The sequence below is a fragment of the Pezoporus flaviventris genome, unplaced genomic scaffold, assembly GCF_033815535.1.
Source record: "Pezoporus flaviventris isolate CSIRO_AGI_PZ_B2104156 unplaced genomic scaffold, CSIRO_AGI_Pfla_v1 ptg000031l, whole genome shotgun sequence".
NCBI lineage: Eukaryota > Metazoa > Chordata > Aves > Psittaciformes > Psittacidae > Pezoporus > Pezoporus flaviventris.
Genome location: NW_026892579.1, coordinates 18,253,256 through 18,273,259, shown reverse-complemented (window position 1 = coordinate 18,273,259; position 20,004 = coordinate 18,253,256). Strand labels below are relative to the sequence as shown.

The following is a 20,004-nucleotide window of genomic DNA, read 5'->3' as shown; positions in this document are numbered from 1 at the left end:
AGTCTGCATATTATCAGGGCATGCCATCAACACCTTCACGCTTGTAAAAGAACCCCAAAACGATCTACCCCTGACACCTTCACCCCCCAAAAAAAAACAAACCCCAAACCAAAACAAAAACCAACCAACCACACCCACACAAAAACCCAAACTGGTCTGGAAAGATATTCAAAAGCATGCCCTGTCATTCCCAAGGTGTGAGATTCCTTATGCAATTTTCCTTAATTCATTAAGCCTGTCCCCATACACATGCCTACCACTTGTTCCAGGTCTTCTCCAGTGTTTCATAATGCTGTTAAAAGAGACAGGTCCCTATGGAGGTAAGTTATATGCTGTATAACTTACAGTAGTATGCTTTGTCCATCTCAACACATAGGCTGAGATCAGTGGTTAAAGGGGTTTGGACAGAATTTCCTAGCTGAAATTTTGAGCTTTGAGAGCATTATTATCACTCAAATCTGCTTTTTAAGACAGGATTAGTCCATTGTGATTCTGGGTTCAGACAGTGAGTTACAGCAATGCTATCCTTTTTTGTTGAAAGCATTTAGTTTCTGCCTCCTTTGTTCCTGCTTCCAGCCTCAATCTCTGTTACATTATTTGCTATCCTACTTCATACCTTACCTGCTCCAGAGAAGCTGTCCTACAGATTTACATCTTCCCGCTGCTTTTGCTCTTCAAAGCACTGCAGATGTGAGGGTTGCAGAGCCAGCTCAGGAACACCTGTCCTTACCAGAGATAGATGGCCAGTATCAGCAATCACCTTACCTAAGTGTGAGGAGGTAGCTGACGATGTGCTTGGGTTGCAGATCCTGAGAAGACTGATACAGAACCTCATCATACCTGTGAAGAAAGAAGAGGGTTGTCTGGTGTTAAAGGGATTGGAAGGTGTACTCGGATAAAAGGCTCATCAGACAGCTTAAGTAAGAACGAATACAACTGCAGGGTTGACAAGAACAATCTTCCCAACCAGACCTAAGACATGTAATTAGTCCAGAATTGATTATTTCTTCCTCATTCACTTATTGAAGGAGATCATTTCTGCTTATCATGCAAGCACTGTAGATGGCAGAGCTCAAGAAGGCAGGCTAGAGAAAATAGAACACAAGAATTGTATTTGCTGCTGGAACACTGTGTCTGGTTTTACATTTCAACACTAACTGTAAGTTCCTAGGAGCAAAAAAATACCTATTAAATAAACAAGGCAGTCAAAATCATCCCTTAGAGGATGTTGCTTTTACTAAATGCAGATTAGAATTTTAAATAGCTAAAGGACTCCCTTTAGCTTGCAGCATTAGAAAATACAAAACCAAAGTGGGTTTACATAGTCCTGGAATAAAATCAACTTTTGCAAGATGATATTAAACTGGATTATACAGGCAGAGTCATGGAGATCCATTTTTTTTTTCTTCATGTGTTCTGCTGTCCACTTGTACATATCCTCTTTTTCCCAGCCTGCAAAAAGCTACCAACACTTCTGGGGCTGAATACATTTCCAATTAAAAAGTCAGCAGTGGACTTCTTTGCTCAGCTTTCAGGCCCATCCTGTGAGAGTGAAGACTTTACGCCCACTGTAGGGGAGGATCTGGTTTGAGACCATCTTAAGATCCTGAACATGTACAAGTCCACGGGACCTGATGAAATCCATCCGCAGGTCCTGAAGGAGCTGGTGAATGAAGTTGCGAAGCCGCTGGCCATCATATTTGAGAAATTGTGGCAGTCAGGTGAAGTTCCTGATGACTGGAAAAAAGGAAATATAACCCCCATTTTCAAGAAGAGGAAAATGGATGACCTGGGGAATTACAGACCAGTCAGTCTCACCCCTGCACCTGGCAAAATCTTGGAGCAGATTCTCCTGGAAGGCATGCTAAGGCACATGAAAATCAACAAGGTGCTTGGTGACAGCCAGCACGGCTTCACTAAGGGGAAATCCTGCCTGACCAATTTGGTGGCCTTCTATGATGGGGCTACAGAACTGATGGACAGAGGCAAAGCAGTTGATGTCATCTACCTGGACTTGTGTAAAGCATTTGACACTGTCCCACAGGACATCCTTGTCTCTAAATTGGAGAGACATCAATTCGATAGGTGGACCACTCGGTGGATAAAGAATTGGCTGGATGGCTGCACACAAAGAGTTGTGGTCAATGGCTCAATGTCCAGCTGGAGACTCATAACAAGTCATAAGGAAGAAGTTCTTTACTGTGAGAGTGGTGAGGCTGTGGAACAGGTTGCCCAAAGAAGTGGTAAATGCTCCATCACTGGAGTTCAAGGCCAGGTTGGACAGAGCCTTGGGCGACATGGTTTAGTGTGAGGTGTCCCTGCCCATGGCAGTGAGGTTGGAACTAGATGATATCAAGGTCCTTTCCAAGCCTAACCATTCTATGATTCTATTCCTGTCAGCACACCCCAGCTGAATTTCCCTTCCCCAGCCTCTTCCTTCTTTAAAGGCAAGCTGCAGGAAAACTGGGAGTGAGCTCTGACAGTGAGGGCTCAGTGGTCATACAAGAGCTATGGCAGGAGGGAGCGAGCACTCGTCATTTCCTTGGTTAGTAAGCTACAACATCTCTTGCCTGTTCAGCAGCTCATCTTGTGGGCATTGTTCAAACAGGGAAGATCCCTGCCTTCACAGCATTGTGCTACAGATGTGAGAGACAAAAATCAGGGGAACCTCTGCACTGTCTCAGGGGCAATGGTATTTTGTCCCTGGTATTTGGAAAGAAAACTAAACAAACCTGAGAAGATGCTGAAGAACAGAGATGGCATCTGGCTCTTGCAAGCACGCCACATTAACATCAGTTAGCTGCTTATTCCCATGCATCTGTTCTAAACTAAAATGTAAGAACAAAAAAGAAACAAATATCAGATGAAAAGCTCTTGTTAGCAAAGCTGGACAAGAAAAACAGTAATTTTTATTTTTAAAGGAAAAAGGGTAGGCATCTTCTGCTCAAGCTGAAGAGAACACTCAGACAGACCGGCTGACTTCAACCCAAGATAAAAAAAAATTGTGCTAGCCATTCAGGATCAACAGGATTAGAGATCTGCATGGTTCAGAAACTTATGCTGAAAAGACTAGGGAGGCCACCAATACCCCAGTAAGGATACCTCAGCACCATCAATACCTAGGCGATAAGGGAGTAGAAGAGGAATGGACTATAGAGAGCAATCAGGCTTGCATGTTCTCCCTGAATACTGTCTTCTGTTACCACTGCCTCAGATAGAATACCAGGCTGGTACAGGCCTTTGGCCCAATACAGTAAGGTACCATACATGCTTTTATGAAAACCCATATCAATGTCTGCATTAGAAATGCTCTGACAGATCACTGTAATCGATACAGCTGTTCAGACTGGATTCTTCTGAAATTCTTTTCAGAAATAATGAAATATGTCAGGTGTTTGACCTGAGTCAAAACAACTTGGTTACAACAGTGAGAAATAACAGTGATAAAAAAAAAAAACCAAAAACACTACCTACAGTGGCAGCCTAAAACATCTAAGTTCTGTGATGTGGTATATCTTACAAGTATGGCATTTTGTTTTTTAAATCAGTTTCCTTAATCCTAGGGCCACCATTCTTCATCACTGACACCAAGCACACAGAGAGGCTGTTCCTAGAACTGAAGGAGTACATGGACAATTATCTCAACCCTGTGGAAATGAGGCAGGAATTTCATTTTAGTTGGTTTGCTCTTCTGGAAAGCCTCAGTGATTCCTATCGTAACCTCACACCTCTACTGCAGAGTAAGTATGTATCATATTTAGGGAAGGAGTTAACACTATCAACTGACAAAGAAGTTAATAAGGTTAAAATGTATGTCAAACTGCACTTCTGCACACAAATGGTCCTCTTACCTATGGAGTCTGGCATGGGTGTACTGCAGGAACACGCCTGTATCTCCACGACTTTGAAGAGCTCGGTCCCAGCTAAACTGATAATCAGATGACAGAAGTCCCCGGAAGTCCTGGGAAAATAAATTAACATCACCTGGATATGGCTCTCCATCTCCATTTTGAACTTTTCACAGAAGATGCAAACACCTCGGGAGGCAACTCAGACTCACTTGAATTATTAGTGCTGCAAGGCCAACTTTCTCTGCTGTCTCTATAGGGTCTTCTATCTCTTTGGTTGCTGAAGAGAAGCAGAGAAAAAGGAATAAGTCTGTAGCAGCATAATGGCTCCCTTGCTCAGATTGGAGATGCCAATAAAACAGCAGATCTTCCATAACTGTGAACTAGCAATCGAGAAATTGTCAGGACGCATACAGCAAATAGTCCAGGATATAAATCCTTCTTAAAAGTTGGGATACAGCTGTTTCAGATAGGCTTTTTTCCACTTCTCCTAGTATGTGTAATGCATGTTTTAATGTTGGAAGGATTCATTACAACAGGATAGACCACACAATTCCTCTCCACAATTGAGACAATCTCTAACATCAGGAAAAGAATGACAGGGCAATTCAGATTTTGTTTAAAAATTGACAGAAAACATCTCCAATTGATGTGGAGGCATAAACAGTCAAAGAAACGGCTAATGGAACATTTGGATGTCATTTAGGGAGTATTCACACCATCCACCATACATATTTAAACTGCTTATACTCAGAGAATCTGAACTGAATCATAGAATGGCTTATGTTGGAAGAGACCTTAAAGATCATCTAGTTCCAACCTCCTGCCATGGGCAGGGACACCGCCCACCAGACCAGGCTGCTCAAAGTCCCGTCCAACCTGGCCTTGAACACTGCCAGGAATGGGGCAGCCACAGCTTCTCTGGACAACCTGCTCCAGGGCCTCAACACCCTCACAGGGCAGAACTTCTTCCTTCCAATCTAAATCTCAGTTTGAAACTATTGTCCATTGTCCTATCACTATGGGCCCTGGTAATAAAGTCTTTCTCCATTTTTCTCATAAGCTCCCTTCATATAATGAAAGGCTCCTCAGAGCCTCCTCTTCTCCAGGCTGAACAAGCTCAACTCTCAGCCTGTCTTCATAGGAGAGGTGCTCCAGCCCTCTGATTGCCTTTGTGGCCTCCTCTGGACTTACTTCAGCATGTCCCTCTTGAATTATCAGCCCCAGAGCTGGACACAGGACTTCAGGCATGGTCTCATGAGAGAGGAGTAGAGGGAAAAAATATGTGGGGACAGTTCATAGCCCTGAGAAGTCTCAGACTGGCTATTCTCTCAGCCCTTCCTCAGGATTTACCATTTCTAATTTAGGAAATGGGAAGTAAGGCAGGAATTAAAATGTAAGGGGAAAATTTCTACAAGCACAGGTAGAATTTAGGAGGTAATGGATAAGCTCTGGTTAATGCTACAGTGCCACCTGAACACATCACTTCTTTTAGCTGTTCTTCTGCCTACTAGTTGTGCAATGGGTCTGCACCTCTGCTATATCAGTAAAGTTTGCTTTGTACTCAGCTATGCTACTGACCTTTAAATTGAAGTTCTAGGATCCATTTCTCTCTACAGTAAAACTGGGTTGAATATGGGGTGGTCATCTTTGTATCATTCTGCCTGCCTGCCTTCCCCTTGTCCACTCTACAAGCAAAATTATCTGGATTAAAAAAGCAGAGGAGGCAGAACAACGAAGATGCACACTACTTAACCTATTCAGTTCATTCAGCACATTCAGTAACTCCAGAAAGCTCAAGAGGGGGCAGCATTTCACTGGGAACTGCTTGAATCTTTACTGTGTCAGGAGGAAGGGGCTCTAGAGCCACAGCCCCAGGTGCAGGCAAACATCCCCTTCAGCAGGTTGGACTGCAGAGCAGTGACCTCCTGGAGACTCCAGAAATAGTCCTGAGGCTGGGAAAATGACAAGGCAGTAGCTGCAGACAAGCTACAGTCTGTCTTGCCAGAGAAAACTGTCAGAGCCACAAATCCTTTGGATGAAATCTGACTGCTCCCTGAACTCCAGCCCCAACCACACTATTGACTAGTTTGTCCCTCCAGAAAAAAAGCAACTGTTGTCCCCCAAAGGCAGGTACTTCCTTCACTGTGCAAAAGTGTGATGGAATAATGCCACTGGATATTAAAATTTGTAAATCTATAATTCAGAGAAGTTCACAGAGTAGCAAAGGATTATTTTAACACTGCTTATATTGTGGGAGATACAGAAAGTGCACAGAGCATATCACTGCCATTAGTCTGAGACAGGAAAAAGTGAAGGGTAGGAAAGAAGACACAGTTTTGATCAACACAGAAGTTAATAAGACCTGAAGTAGCTAACTTTTTGCAGAAGCCATGTTGTGTAACATCCTTGAGCGAACTTCATTTAAAACATCTTCGAGGAAAAGTACTTCTCCTCTCCGAGTCTTCATCCCTTGCACTAGACCAAAAGACACATGCTGGCACCTGTGGTGAAAAGCAGCAGGACCTAAAATTACATTTTAATCAAGAGAAATGTTTGCAGTGTGTTTGTTCGGAGCTGAATTCTCTACCAGGAAATTGCAATAACAGCTGAATAAATAGTGCTGTGACGTGGGAAGCTTGGTGATAGAATCAGGAACTCGCATTTCAGTGACCAAAGCTCCATACTTATTATATAAGGGGAAAATTATGATCAGAATTATGATAACCTGGTCATTTGTGTGCTCTCGAGAACCTCTTTTGCTACTAGCTTTAGTACAGAGGACTCCATGCAATAAACTGCAACAAACTTGAGGAGAGGCAGGATGCAGACAGATCAAATTACTGTGGCAACACAGAGCTGATAGTAAGATTAGAAAGGGAGTCATAATAATTCTACTGTGGGCACAATAAACTAAAAGTGTAATTAATCATTGCTAATAATAAAACTTCCATTGCTCCTGCTCACAGTAACCCCAAGCATTACACTGCATCCATAACCCAGGGTAATTTTAGTGCAACTTTAAGCACTGAGAAAGGAGGCAGACTAGTATTCCTGAAAGCTAAAATCCTATATTTAACCACAAAAACATGCAGTCTGTCAGAGAGGAATATGATTTAGTCTGCAGATCCATGAATGACCTTTGCTCAGATTGCTAACAAGGCCAGTAAATACAGTGAGTAACAGCAGGGATACATTTCCCTGCAATAAATATTTCAAGCCTGAAGCTTGACTCAAACTCAGATTCAAATTGCTGCTAAAATACTATACTTTAAGAAGTAATACTTTAATATATGATCACACAATACCCCAGAAGCTATGCTGTAACACCTCTGAAAGGTTCTCTTTTTTCACATCAAGCAGTTAAGAAAGACCTGTGAAATGCGAGACAGGGCTGGTTTTCGCAGCCAGAGCTTCACAGTTAAAGCAGACCAGAGGTATGGAATGAGAAGGCTGGTGTCACATTGCACACAATTCTGAGGGTTTGTTTTCTGATGGCTTTTTTCCGTCAATATTGCTTTAGTTGGGTCCTACAGGCCAAACTTCTGCTTGCACTCTAGGGTTCACAATTTGCACAACAGCAGCACACCTTGGAGCTTAGTTTCACTCAAATTGCCTACATGATGTGTGTTACAGCACAGTGTTAGGTGGACAAAAGAGCACTCTGAAATTCCAATGTACGTACTACCCATTCTTAAACAGAAAAAAAAGGTATACCAGTAAGATTCATAAGTACATACCTTTCTGCCCAGTCATAACCCATAAGCTTCAGTATTTGGAACAAGTGTTGAAAGTGACTGCTTTGACTTTTATCTGTCTAAGGAATGGAATAGGTGCATATCAGAAAACACTTCAAATTTGATAAGGATTAGCCTTCAACAGACAAACACATAACACCACAGAAACTGTCCTAGTAAGTCACTGCAAGCAGAATTAAGACTTATGAAGACAGGATAGACTTGGAAAGTGCAACAGCTGGAATCTATGGCAACAGGATTTTGCATCTGGTTAGAAAAGTAATTTACTTTTTCAAAAACTATTATTGAGGGGAGCAGTTTGCAGTCTGACAGCGTGGATTATATTTAATTCTGCATATATGTAAGTGTTTTCATCTGCTTGGAGTGCAATATTCAATGGAATCTTAGTGCAGTGGAATCTCTTTAATAATACATGTCACCCATTTTAAAATGTTTTTAGGATTTTATCACTGCATTTTTATGAAACAAGTCAGGTTTTTTTAATATAAATTACTGAATGCACTGATTTACAGCATTACAACTAAGAAACCAGTTTGATGTTCTTTTAAACAAGTGGATCTGATGAAAATAAGATGATCTTATGAAGTAAGACTCAAGAGCCTCTATCTAATTTCCTCGTAACAAGACCAGGATTCTGAAATGTATTTGTATTTAATAATTAAAGACTGAAATCATTGGTGTTCTCACTTACACCCATGAAGTCCTAACCCAGGACAAAGTAGTGCCACAGAACAGCAGCAAAGCTCAGCCAGGTGGCAGTTCCACAGTTCTGTCCCACAGACTCTCCTGACAGTTTATGTTATTGCCCTCTCATTTTATGACCCACATTCTCAGCCCTCAGAAAGCCAGAAGTCATAAAAGTACTAACGGTGTCATAAAAACACCTCTGCAACCTGTGCAAGGTTAAGAGAAACAGGACTAGACAGGCTAATCTATCATTCCCAACTGGAATGAGACGTTGATAGTAACAGACACACTGATTGAATCACAGTCCCATTTTGCTGCATATCTGGTTGGACTGGGAGCAGATCAAAGAGGCCCAGGCAAGGAAGTAAACAGTTACTGGCATTCAACTATAAGCAACCAGCCAACTCAAGACTATTGCTTCCACACTGGCTCACTCCATTCAGCCCACACCCTCATCTGTGCAGTACACCTACCCAACTATTTTCTTTCATTTTAACTGTTCCTTCTACCTTTGTCCCTACTACCTCATGGTATAACCAATATAAATAATTACCTACCCATGTGAACTACACAGGAAACGGTCTCCTTAACTCCTAATGCATTGCACTTAAACAGCCATACTGCTCTCTGATGCCAGTGAACATTTTAGTCAGGAGAGGCAACAAACTTCCCACCAAACCCAAGCAACTCTCCCCCCCCAAAATATCCCTGTTCTATGACCACATGTGGGAATGGTAAGCTACTGGAAACTTCCTGAAGACTGAAAATAAAAGGAAGAATGTAACTTAAAGTTGCCTGTTAAACTATTCGTGTACGTAATTTTATGGTTACTGATCTCTCCTCCTCCCTTGAATCATGGTACTTGCCACATTATATTGCCTTTGAAAAAGCTGTACCACAGAAGATACATGGGCATTACCGAACACACCACAAACAACATGCATTTTTTAACACATTAGTAACTGACTTCACCTAAAAGAACATGGTTTTCAAAATACGATTTTTTTCTAAATCTGGGATAAAGAAGATGTAAAAGCATTGTGTGATACATTCTTGGTAACACTAGAGCAAAAAAGAGTTCCACACAAATGAGGAGATAAACCTCCTATTCATTCACATTGTGTGTGAATTCACAGGGTGAGGTGTCCCTGCCCATGGCAGGGGGTTTGGAAATAGATGATCTTAAGATTTTTTTCCAACAGTAACTATTCTATGATTCTATGATTACTGATAACTGTTGGAATTATTAAAAAGCAAATAAAATCAAACAGAGAAATATAACCAGATTCTCTATCTACAACTGCTTCTCTGTCCAGACTGATTAAGCTGCACTTTATGTGCAATTTCTACATAATGAAATCAAGGCACTGTTCAAAGCCATAAAAATTTACATTTCAGATAAGATACTAGGACTTTAGGTTTAGATTCATTTTATATCATTACTTTCTAAATTAATGTTTTACAACCCTTTGTAACACTAACAGCTTTTCCTCACTTGTTAAATATTAATTACAACATTTTATATAGAGTGTCAATTGAGTGAAAGTTTCTTTAACAGCAATTGCAATGAATTTTTATAACAGAGAGTAACTCCAGAGCTGATTTTTCAACCATTTTGTGCATCCATTGTGAACTGAAACAGAACCAAGAAACACTGCCACAGTGAGGCACAGATGCTGGCTAGTGAGGGCATCTATTTCCCTGCCAAAAATACCATGTGCTGAAGTCACACTGCAAGCAAGAGCCCCCCTGGATTATTGGAGAGTCAAGCTGCTCGAAAGCGTTCTGTCAGTCTATAATTACTTACCACATAAATCATGGTATCACAGCTATGCTTATTCATTCGGTCTATAGCAGCAGCCAGATCTCTGAAAGAGGTAACAAGAAACTATTTGGACTGTCACCCAAACATACTTCATTAGTTGCCTCTTGGGAAAAGAATCTACTTTTATGCTGGGGAGAGGACTGCCTGATTAAAGGTATCCCTGTATGGATTACACAAAAAAGAGGACATGTATACTCTCTTAATGATGTGTTTGAAATGGTGGAGGTTTTTGTAAACCACTAGCTATGAAAATTACTGAAGAAAGTATTTATGTGCAGAGCTAAGCCTGGTCTCTGTCTACCGACACTATCAATCCACTTGGGCTTGGGAGAAATAACCTTCTCTTGGAAAACTCTCTGGCTAATCTTCACACACACAAAGTAGTAGAGAGAAAAAACACCTTGCTCTAGCCCCTCCCAGGACTGTCACAGGAGAGCCATTAGGCCCATGTACCAGCCTGAAACCAGCCCCAGAGGTCACCAGGAACAGCTCTCCAGACCTCCTTCTGACTGGGAGACGTTACTGCTTAAGGGACATGGGACACATGGGATGCAAGGGAAAAGCATTCTGCACTTACGCAAGACTTATTATAGGATGCTTAGGGGAGTAACCAAAGATAGGAAAAGATAGGAAGAAGATATCAAAAGGGCAAGTGGTTTGTAAACCAACTGCTCATCAGTATGCTTGTCTGGTTGTGCCCTACACTGCATCAGCACAATCTGTCCTGTCTTTGCATTAAACTCCATTTCAAACTTTTCCTGGGTGAGGGGTCTCTCTTCTGTGTTCATGCGTGTTTGGAGATCCAAGTATCAGTAACTGGAGTTGCAAACTACAGCTCATATAGAATCATAGAATCGTTAGGGTTGGAAAGAACCTTAAGATCATCTAGTTCCAACCCCCCTGCCGTGGGCAGGGACACCTTACACTAAATCATATCACCCATGGCCTCATCCAACCTGACCTTGAACACTGCCAGGCATGGAGCATTCAAAACCTCCCTGGGCAACCCATTCCAGTGCCTCACCACCCTAACAGGAAAGAATTTCCTCCATATGTCCAATCTAAACTTCCCCTGTTTAAGTTTTAACCAGTTACCCCTTGTCCTGTCACTACAGTCTCTAATGAAGAGTCCCTCTCCAGCATCCCTATAGGCCCCCTTCAGATACTGGAAGGCTGCTAGGAGGTCTCCACACAGCCTTCTCTTCTCCAGGCTGAACAGCCCCAACTTCCTGTCTTCATACGGGAGGTGCTCCAGTCCCCTGATCATCCTCGTGGCCCTTCTTGGGACTTGTTCCAACAGTTCCATGTCCTTTTTATGTTGAGGACACCAGAACCGCACACATACTCCACGTGAGGTCTCACAAGAGCAGAGTAGAGGGGCAGGATCACCTCCTTTGACCTGCTGGTCACACTCCTTTTGATGCAGCCCAGGATACGGTTGGCTTTCTGGGCTGCAAGTGCACACTGCCTGCCCATGTTCATTTTTTCATCAACCAACACCCCCAAGTCCTTCTCCGCAGGGCTGCTCTGAATCTCTTCTCTGCCCAACCTGTAGCTGTGCCTGGGATTACTCCGACCCAGGTGTAGGACCTTGCACTTGGCATGGTTAAACTTCATGAGGTTGGCATCAGCCCACCTCACAAGCATGTTATGGTCCCTCTGGATGGCATTCCTTCTCTCCAGCGTATCAACCAAACCACACAGCTTGGCGTCATCAGCAAACTGGCTGAGGGCGCACTCAATCCCACTGTCCATGTCAGCAACAAAGATGTTAAACAAGACCGGTCCCAACACCGATCCCTGAGGGACACCACTCGTTACTGGTCTCCAGCCGGACATCGAGCCATTGACCACAACTCTTTGCGTGCGGCCATTCAGCCAGTTCTTTATCCACTGAGTGGTCCACCCATCAAATTGATGTTGCTCCAATTTAGAGACAAGGATGTCGTGTGGGACAGTGTCAAACGCTTTACACAAGTCCAGGTAGATGACATCAACTGCTCTACCCCTGTCCATCAGTTCTGTAGCCCCATCATAGAAGGCCACCAAATTGGTCATGCAGGATTTCCCCTTAGTGAAGCCATGCTGGCTGTCACCAAGCACCTTGTTGATTTTCATGTGCCTTAGCATGCCTTCCAGGAGAATCTGCTCCAAGATTTTGCCAGGCACAGAGGTGAGACTGACTGGTCTGTAATTCCCCAGGTCATCCATTTTCCCCTTCTTGAAAATGTGGGTTATATTTCCCTTTTTCCAGTCATCAGGAACTTCACCTGACTGCCACGATTTCTCAAATATGATGGCCAGCGGCTTCGCAACTTCATTCACCACCTCCTTCAGGACCTGCGGATGGATTTCATCAGGTCCCATGGACTTGTGCATGTTCAGGTTTTTAAGATGGTCTCGAACCAGATCCTCTCCTACAGTGGGTGCAAGGTCTTCATTCTCACAGTCCCTGCATCTGCCTTCCAAGACTTGGGTGGTTTGGTCAGAGCCTTTGCCAGTGAAGACTGAGGCAAAGAAGTCATTCAGAACCTCAGCCTTCTCCAAATCCTGTGTAGCCAGTTCTCCTGAGAGCTTCCTGAGGAGGCCTACGTTCTCCCTAGTCTGTTTTTTATTTGCTATGTACTTGTAGAATCCCTTCCTGTTATCTTTAATACCTCTAGCTAAGTTTAATTCTAACTGGGCCTTAGCTTTCCTAACCTGGTCCCTAGCTTCTCTGACAACATCCCTGTACTCTTCCCATGCCACCTGTCCTTGCTCCCACTTATTATAATCCTCTTTTTTCATTTGAGTTTTCCTCAGGATCTCCTTATCCATTCAAGGAGGTCTCCTGGCCCTCCTGATGCACTTCCTTCTGGTTGGGATATAGGCCATGCATCTGTAGTGCCAGCAACTGAAACGACTGGAGCTAAGTGAAATTAGGTGATAGCAACTGAAATCCGAGTGCAGGTCAGTTACAGGAACCAAAGTGTCTCTGCTACCAACAACTGGAGTGAGGGAAAACACATACACACATGTGATGGACAGCAGATATCATAGAACCGTTTGTGATGGAAGGGACTTCAAAGCTCATCTAGTTCCAACCCCCCTGCCATGGGCAGGGACACCTCCCACTAGACCAAGTTGCATAAAGCCCCATCCAACCTGGCCTTGAACACTGCCACAGGTGGGGCAGCCATAGCTTCTCTGGGCAACCTGTGCCAGTGCCTCACCACCCTCACAGTAAGGAATTTCCTTTCATCTGATCTAAATCTACCCTCTTTCAGTTTGAAGCCATTTCCCCTTGTCCTGTCCCTATGTGCTCTTATAAATATCAAGCTGAAATAGCCTGCTACGCCTGGCAGCCAGGTTAAGTGTGTGCTTTCAAAGATGAGCAGGCGTCTAACTACTGGCATTGAGGAGTCTGGGGGTTGACTGAGACCTGCCTGTTCACATGTGTCTATATGTAGGAGGCAGCAGCAGAGAGTGAGGATCCAGGGCCAGCTGCTGGATGGACTGCGTGTCTAAGCTCAGTTACTAGAGAGATCCACTGTGCCTATACCAGCAGCTAGAGCGGGGATGTGGTCCTTGGGGCTCACATGCCCGGGTGCCAGCAACTAAGGAGACCTGGCAATCCAGATGCCAGCTGGAGTGCTGAAGCTCAGCTACTGGAGGGATACCCATTGTGCATATAGTCTGTACATACAATACATATGTGTATTACTTATGTAGATAATCTATATCACATACATAGGCGTGTGTATATATGCATACACAAAAATACATGTGTATTTCTTCACACTAATAGACCTTCATCCTACTGAGACAGAGAGGAAAGAAAGAGGACAACTGTGCTGAGTGGTTTTGTCTGCGATGCCCTGTTTGGCTGGCTCTGTGTATGTATGTGATTGAGCTTGTGTGCCTACTGGAAACAGGTGCTCAGCCTTATTACTGTTTGAACCTGTGGGCATGGATCTGTGGCAGCCTTGCCTCTTTCAAGCTACAAGATTCAGCAGCTCCCAAACGTTCAAGATTGACTGCAGCATCTCTGTAATACCCGTGCCCTGAAAAGCTGTACTCGCTTTATCCTGAGGGCTAGACATGATTTATTTACATTAATGGCACAAAGAAACTGTTAGGGCTTCCATATTAAAATACCCAAGTGGAATTTTGATACTGATGAGAAGGCAAGAAAACAGTGCTAAAATCGATTTTACACTGCTGATGGTCCACTGAATCAATGAAGACATGGCTGAACAAGCCATTTTCTTTTGCATCACACTGTCAATAAACATTTCAAGCAAAGATCTTTCTAAAATCTTCATTATTTGGCAAGTATTTATTAGATGAAGAGATCCCAGCTTTGTTTTCAATGTCAGTAGCTGGAGAAAGTATGGAGAAAGAGGAGACTTACTAACAGACTGCTTGAGGGGAGGAAAAATATTTAAAAGCAGTTGTTTTTCCTGAGCCATTTTTATCCCGTCACAGTTACATTTCTAGTTCCAGTTACAATTACTCATTAGCAAAGGTGAAATAAAAAGCTTCAAAATCTGTACTATCAGCTACAAATGTACTCACATACAAAAGCTTACTGGCAAAATAAGTGGCAATAAACACAGATGGGCTTACTTGCCTTGTGATATAAAGAGATGTCCCATCACTACGCATGACGGTGGAAAACAATGAGAGGTCTTTCTTTTCAGAAAGATCCACAACTCCTGTTCCTTTTCTGTAAGTTGAGAGAAAACACAGAAGTAACTGCAAGCCAGATCCAATATGCAGGTAAGTTCAGTTAAGGCAACAAAAACAAAGCCTATTGCCACGGAACACCCCCCGCCCCTGACAATCTCATACTTTTATTTGAATAACCATCTCCTTTAAATCTTTTTGAAAACCATTCCTCTGGGTTTGTTGTCACCAGTGTGGATGCCAGAGAGCAGCCTGCCCACATTCTGGTGCATTCCATGACTACAGCTTCTGTCCCAGTTCAGCCAGGCAGCTCCTTCGAGGCAAGAATCTTGCCTAACTCTGCTTGTTAAATGGCACATGCAGCTACCAAACTGACAAACAGCCTAAAAGGCCATTAGGAGTTGAACACTGTCTTTGTACCTGCTTTATCATGGGCAGGCTGCTGTGCTAGCCACAGAAAATTCAAACTTAATTTTTCACTAACTGCACAAATCCTATTGGTGTTCCACTAAAACAGCTACCAAAACCATCTAAAGAAAACTCTACCCCTTAGATTAGGTACAAACCTCACTCGTCAATATCTCATTTGAAATGCAACTGAGATGTTAAGTAAACTACACCAATAAATGGAATAATGAGTTCATACACTGTTTTCTGAAGGAGTCCTTTATCTTCCAACATCTTTAGAACTTCCTGGGACTTCTCCTGGTAAAATGACTCTCCGGAATATTCATCGAAGTGCACTCCTAGACGCTGCAAAGTTCCAAGAATATCAAAGAAGGATGACATTGTTAAGAATGAGGCTAATTTCTTCCAATTATGTCAGATGTAGTTTGTGTCACAGGTCACACAGAGTGCAAAGATCAATTTTATTCCAGGAAATGTCGCTTCACTGGCCAAAAGGAAAGGATGTTTAGGTTTTGATTTCATCCATTTCTGCATTAGAATTAATCTCCCTCAGTTGAATAAACGGTGTGGGATATAATGTTCATGAGAAATTAGGCATAAACTGGATACAGCAATTAGTGCAAAAATTCCAAGGTAGGTCTCTAACTTGCTGTGCTGGAGGCAAACCACTGGACTGCAGAGTTGCTGCTTAGACATGAAACCAGTCTTATTTTAAAAGGATACTAACAGACATTTTACAAAGCAGGAGTTGCTCACGAGCACTGCTGAGCATACAGACATCACCATTATTAGGAAGGCTGAGGGTACACCTAGGAGAGATAGGATGACCTTAACTGTCAAAACTGTCTGAAATATAGTAGTACAAAAGACAAGTTGCTTAACTGAGGGCAACAAAACTGTCAGTCCAATAGCTTGATACTTACTAGTTTGAACAGAGCTGGGAAAGATCCAGCTGTGCCAGCCATTATGTGATCAATGAGGAGTGACCATCATGATGCAGCTGCATGCACAGCCCAGTACCCCATTAACCTGTCAGGTCAGATTTCCACTAGGATTACAGAGGAGCTCTCACCTAGGAGATCTTAATTTACAGTACTTGGCACGAACCCAATGATATGCTTCAGGGAAGAAATTAAAGCACAGCCAAGCAATCTGGATTACTGAGGAAGGGGCTGGCCACTTCTCTCTTAACTTTACAATCAAGGATGAAAGAAGACATGACCAATTTCCACAAATATATCAAGAGGAAGGAAATGGAAAAGTGCAGTTTTAAGTAAAGAATAATACTAAAAGAAAGAAGTGGTATAAAACAAGTCACAAGTTCTTTGGAGCTGCAAGTTAGGAAAAGTGTCTAAGCCCATTAAAACTGGGCACTCATTCCAGAATCTCATAGCAAGAATGTGGGAAAGAAAAACATGCGCTTGTTTTCAGACAGATTCAGTTGGTTCTTGAGTCAGACTATAGAGTATTAATACTAAGAAACTGGACTCAGTGACAGAAGGTGTTCTCACTCCTGTTTCCCAAATTCTCATAAGATTCTGTGGGCAGTGGCACAAATATCTACCACAAAACAGTGGACGCTGGCTTGATTCTTGAGATTACAATATGCAACAGATGGCTGTATATTAGCTCAACTCAACCTGCAGGTAATTTATGCACTGATTACTACTGTAAACTCCTGCTGCCATAATTTCTTACGCTTGATTTAATACGCAACATACACAGCTCTGCATTATAACATGAGATCAGAAATGTGAAAATAGTTATCTCCTAATAAAATTTACTGCATGGGAACAGTTAGGGTTAGTGGGTTGCTGCTAACTTCAAAGATAAGGCAAAACTGAACAACATTTATCTAATACTGATTTACTTCGTTGCTCAGCACCATACTCCCAGCTTCATGGCTTCTAAGAAGGGAGAATTAGTCTAAGGGCCAATTACACAGACTCCATTCAATAAAATGTATCCAGGGTGTCAACAACTAAAGTGATGGGCTGTTTGGATGTTAAATCAACTACTGTGCTTTTTCCAAATAGAATGAGGCATAACCTGGAATACTGGGAAACATCTTTCCCACAACATTGTAAAGCTTACTGGAAAAGCAATGAATTGACAACATTACAGCAACCTCTGTTCCTAAGTCAGTTCACTGCTTGTCAGCCTCTTGGATGAGAAAGTGCTGTGCACTGTCAAGTAGATTGATGGAACAATAGATAACAAAAGACCATTTTACCAACAACATAGAAAAAGTGGTGGATGATTTGTACCTTATAAATTCGGATGTATTCCTCAATACTGAAGTCTCTAAATTGTTTCCAAAGTGACAAGGTCTGCTCATCATGTTCTTCCAGTTTTCTAAAGAAATCCTTAGCCAGCTTTTTCACGTTTTCATCATCTGCTTCTTTGTTAATCTGCACATACACCTAAAATATAATGGCACTGAAAATGTTGAGGAAGTATAATCCTCTCCTCCAGTAAATATATTCAGAGTTCTACAAGAACAATACAAATTCATTTAAAGATGACATTTGTAATTTCAAAATTTTAAAAGACATCTTAAAGCAATACATTTCCCATTTAAAGGACAAATGAGTAGTCCAAACTCCAATAGGAAGATGTGCAGCTTATCCTGAAACAAGAATAATGTCATAAAAATTCCTTATTGCTATTGTTATTGTCCTCTTCATAACCTTGAAGCAACTGCAGCAGCAGAACACGGAAGAACTAATTTATGCATGAAAGGGAAACCATCACAGATTTTTAAATTAGAGACTTTTCCTCAGAGGACCACAAAGTTCATATTTGTAACAACTGCACTACCTAAAAGTGACATGGCAGCTGAAGCAGCAAAGTCCTAGCTAGAAACCCAGTTCTGATCCAAAAGCCACTTACTTATGGTGCTCTATACCCATACTAACACATGCTCATAAATAAACATATACCCTGCTAGTATAATTTCTCTACTTCAGATATAATAACAGTAATGTATTAGACATCGTGAAAGTAAGCAAGTTTCATCCTTCAAGGTGAAGCATTGTACACATCCTAATGTTCGATAGGCAAGAATGTTATCAAAGCAGGCCCACATTATGATTTCCATACCAACACAATTCAACAACGTGCACTAATACCCTGTGAGACAAGACTTTAAGCCCTACTTAAAACCCAAGAAAATTATTTACTAATTAAAATACTTTTTAAAAACAGGTAAAAATACAACACCAGCCAAAAGTAAAATCACTTCTATCAATGAGCAACAATTATCTCCAGCAGCTTTAAAAATTGTCTATTACCTCATGAATGTAGGGTGTATATTGATATAAAATACAGCCATTCAGTGGCTCAAATCAAGCATATGAATGTCAACATTTGGCCAGATGCACATGTAGGCACTGTCAGTTTGCTAAAAGCATTACAAACTCTTGTACTAGCTAACTTTGCCTCTGTACAGCAAATTGGGCTCTGCTGTTCATTAACACAGTCCTTTATATCTAAAGGCCAAATATTTACCCAGACAACAATTCCTTGCTTTCCATATGTAGCATCTTGAATGCCCACGGAAGTGGTTTTAAAAGTACTGTGTAAAAGCAATTAAATAACTAGTGGTTACACCATGTATTTTGACCCAAATAGTTCACTGCTGTTTAACTCTTAAGTCTTTGTAAAAGTTTTGATCCCCAAATCCTTACAATCTTGATAAAAACTAAATAATCCTAAAAACTTCACTCCTGCAATGTTCAGACAGGGAGTTTGCCAACAATACCTTGCTCAAGTGGGTTCTGCCTATTAAAGGAAAAAAAGAAAGAAAAGGAAAAGCTTCCACAGCAAAACTCTTGAACTTTTCCCCTTCCTTTTATGCCCCAAGACTTCTAGAGATTTAGAGGCAGTTCTGCTGACAAGCCTCAAAGATTAACGTTTGCTTAGTTCTGCCACAAGAAAGAAATTTAAACAGGAAATTTAACCCTTGCTCAGTAGCTTTGTACATTCTAACACCCCCCTGCCTCAAATCTTTGCTGTTATAAAGCAAAAATAACGCAAAAGGCATGTTTGCATCTGGCTCGACCAAAATAAAAGGAGCAAAGCTGTTTGAAAAGGTGCATTTGCCTATACATTCATTTATATGAAAAGTGTGGAAATTTTCTTTTTCAAATGAACTACAGGAAATATTAATTTCACACAAAAGCAGAAAAAAATCCAGCACTTTGAAACATCTTGGTATTTTATACAAAATAGGGATGAAGCTGAACAGTTAGAAATTAGGAATATTTGAGAAATATATGCTGGTGGGCATGGTGGGCAACCAAAAGAGCAACCTCCTGAAATGAAACAGTCCGCCCTACAGCTGGAAGGCATTCCCTGAATGCCTGTCAGCAGAAACTGCACCTCCTAATCCTTCTGGCTCTTTCACACTGATGGAAGAAAGAAGAGCATTCTGCAGAGCCAGCACATTATTCCGGAATGACAATCTCTTCTCCAAATAAGTCTCCATATTAGATACAAAATGCTTTAAAGATCCTTTTGCCCAATTAATTGTGTACTGAGCAACGGAAATTAAGTATTATGTATTCTAAAAACACTAACAAGAAGAAGATTTTTACACCATACATGCAACTTTGGTAACCACATACTATAGCATCTGATGCGAGACTCCATTTCCACTGCAGTCACCTCAGTGAACTCAGTGGTCCCCTAGGCCAGTTAAGATGGCTGATAGCAGTCAAGCCAGCTGGTAGTAGCAGCAATCAATGCAACCTAAGTACCCATACGATTACCTCCTTTATGGGAGGTATTTTTCAGCCTAATGAACCCT

General features: G+C 41.9%; 1 protein-coding gene across 3 annotated transcripts in view; it reads right to left on the bottom strand.

Annotated features, from left to right (window-relative positions):
- The window catches only part of RARS2 (arginyl-tRNA synthetase 2, mitochondrial), a 31,951-nt gene that overhangs the window by 1,684 nt on the left and 10,263 nt on the right, over positions 1-20,004 (bottom strand). For 2 of the 3 annotated variants that reach the window (XM_061460334.1, XM_061460336.1), the window contains exons 9-18: positions 17,462-17,617; positions 15,433-15,539; positions 14,731-14,826; positions 10,101-10,161; positions 7,589-7,665; positions 6,228-6,352; positions 4,061-4,128; positions 3,852-3,961; positions 2,733-2,828; positions 766-840 (exon numbers count right to left, since the gene is read on the bottom strand). In XM_061460334.1, coding sequence (XP_061316318.1) covers positions 766-840; positions 2,733-2,828; positions 3,852-3,961; positions 4,061-4,128; positions 6,228-6,352; positions 7,589-7,665; positions 10,101-10,161; positions 14,731-14,826; positions 15,433-15,539; positions 17,462-17,617 — 971 coding nt within the window. The remainder of the gene's footprint in view (positions 1-765; positions 841-2,732; positions 2,829-3,851; positions 3,962-4,060; positions 4,129-6,227; positions 6,353-7,588; positions 7,666-10,100; positions 10,162-14,730; positions 14,827-15,432; positions 15,540-17,461; positions 17,618-20,004) is intronic. The other variant, XM_061460335.1, reaches the window with a different exon arrangement.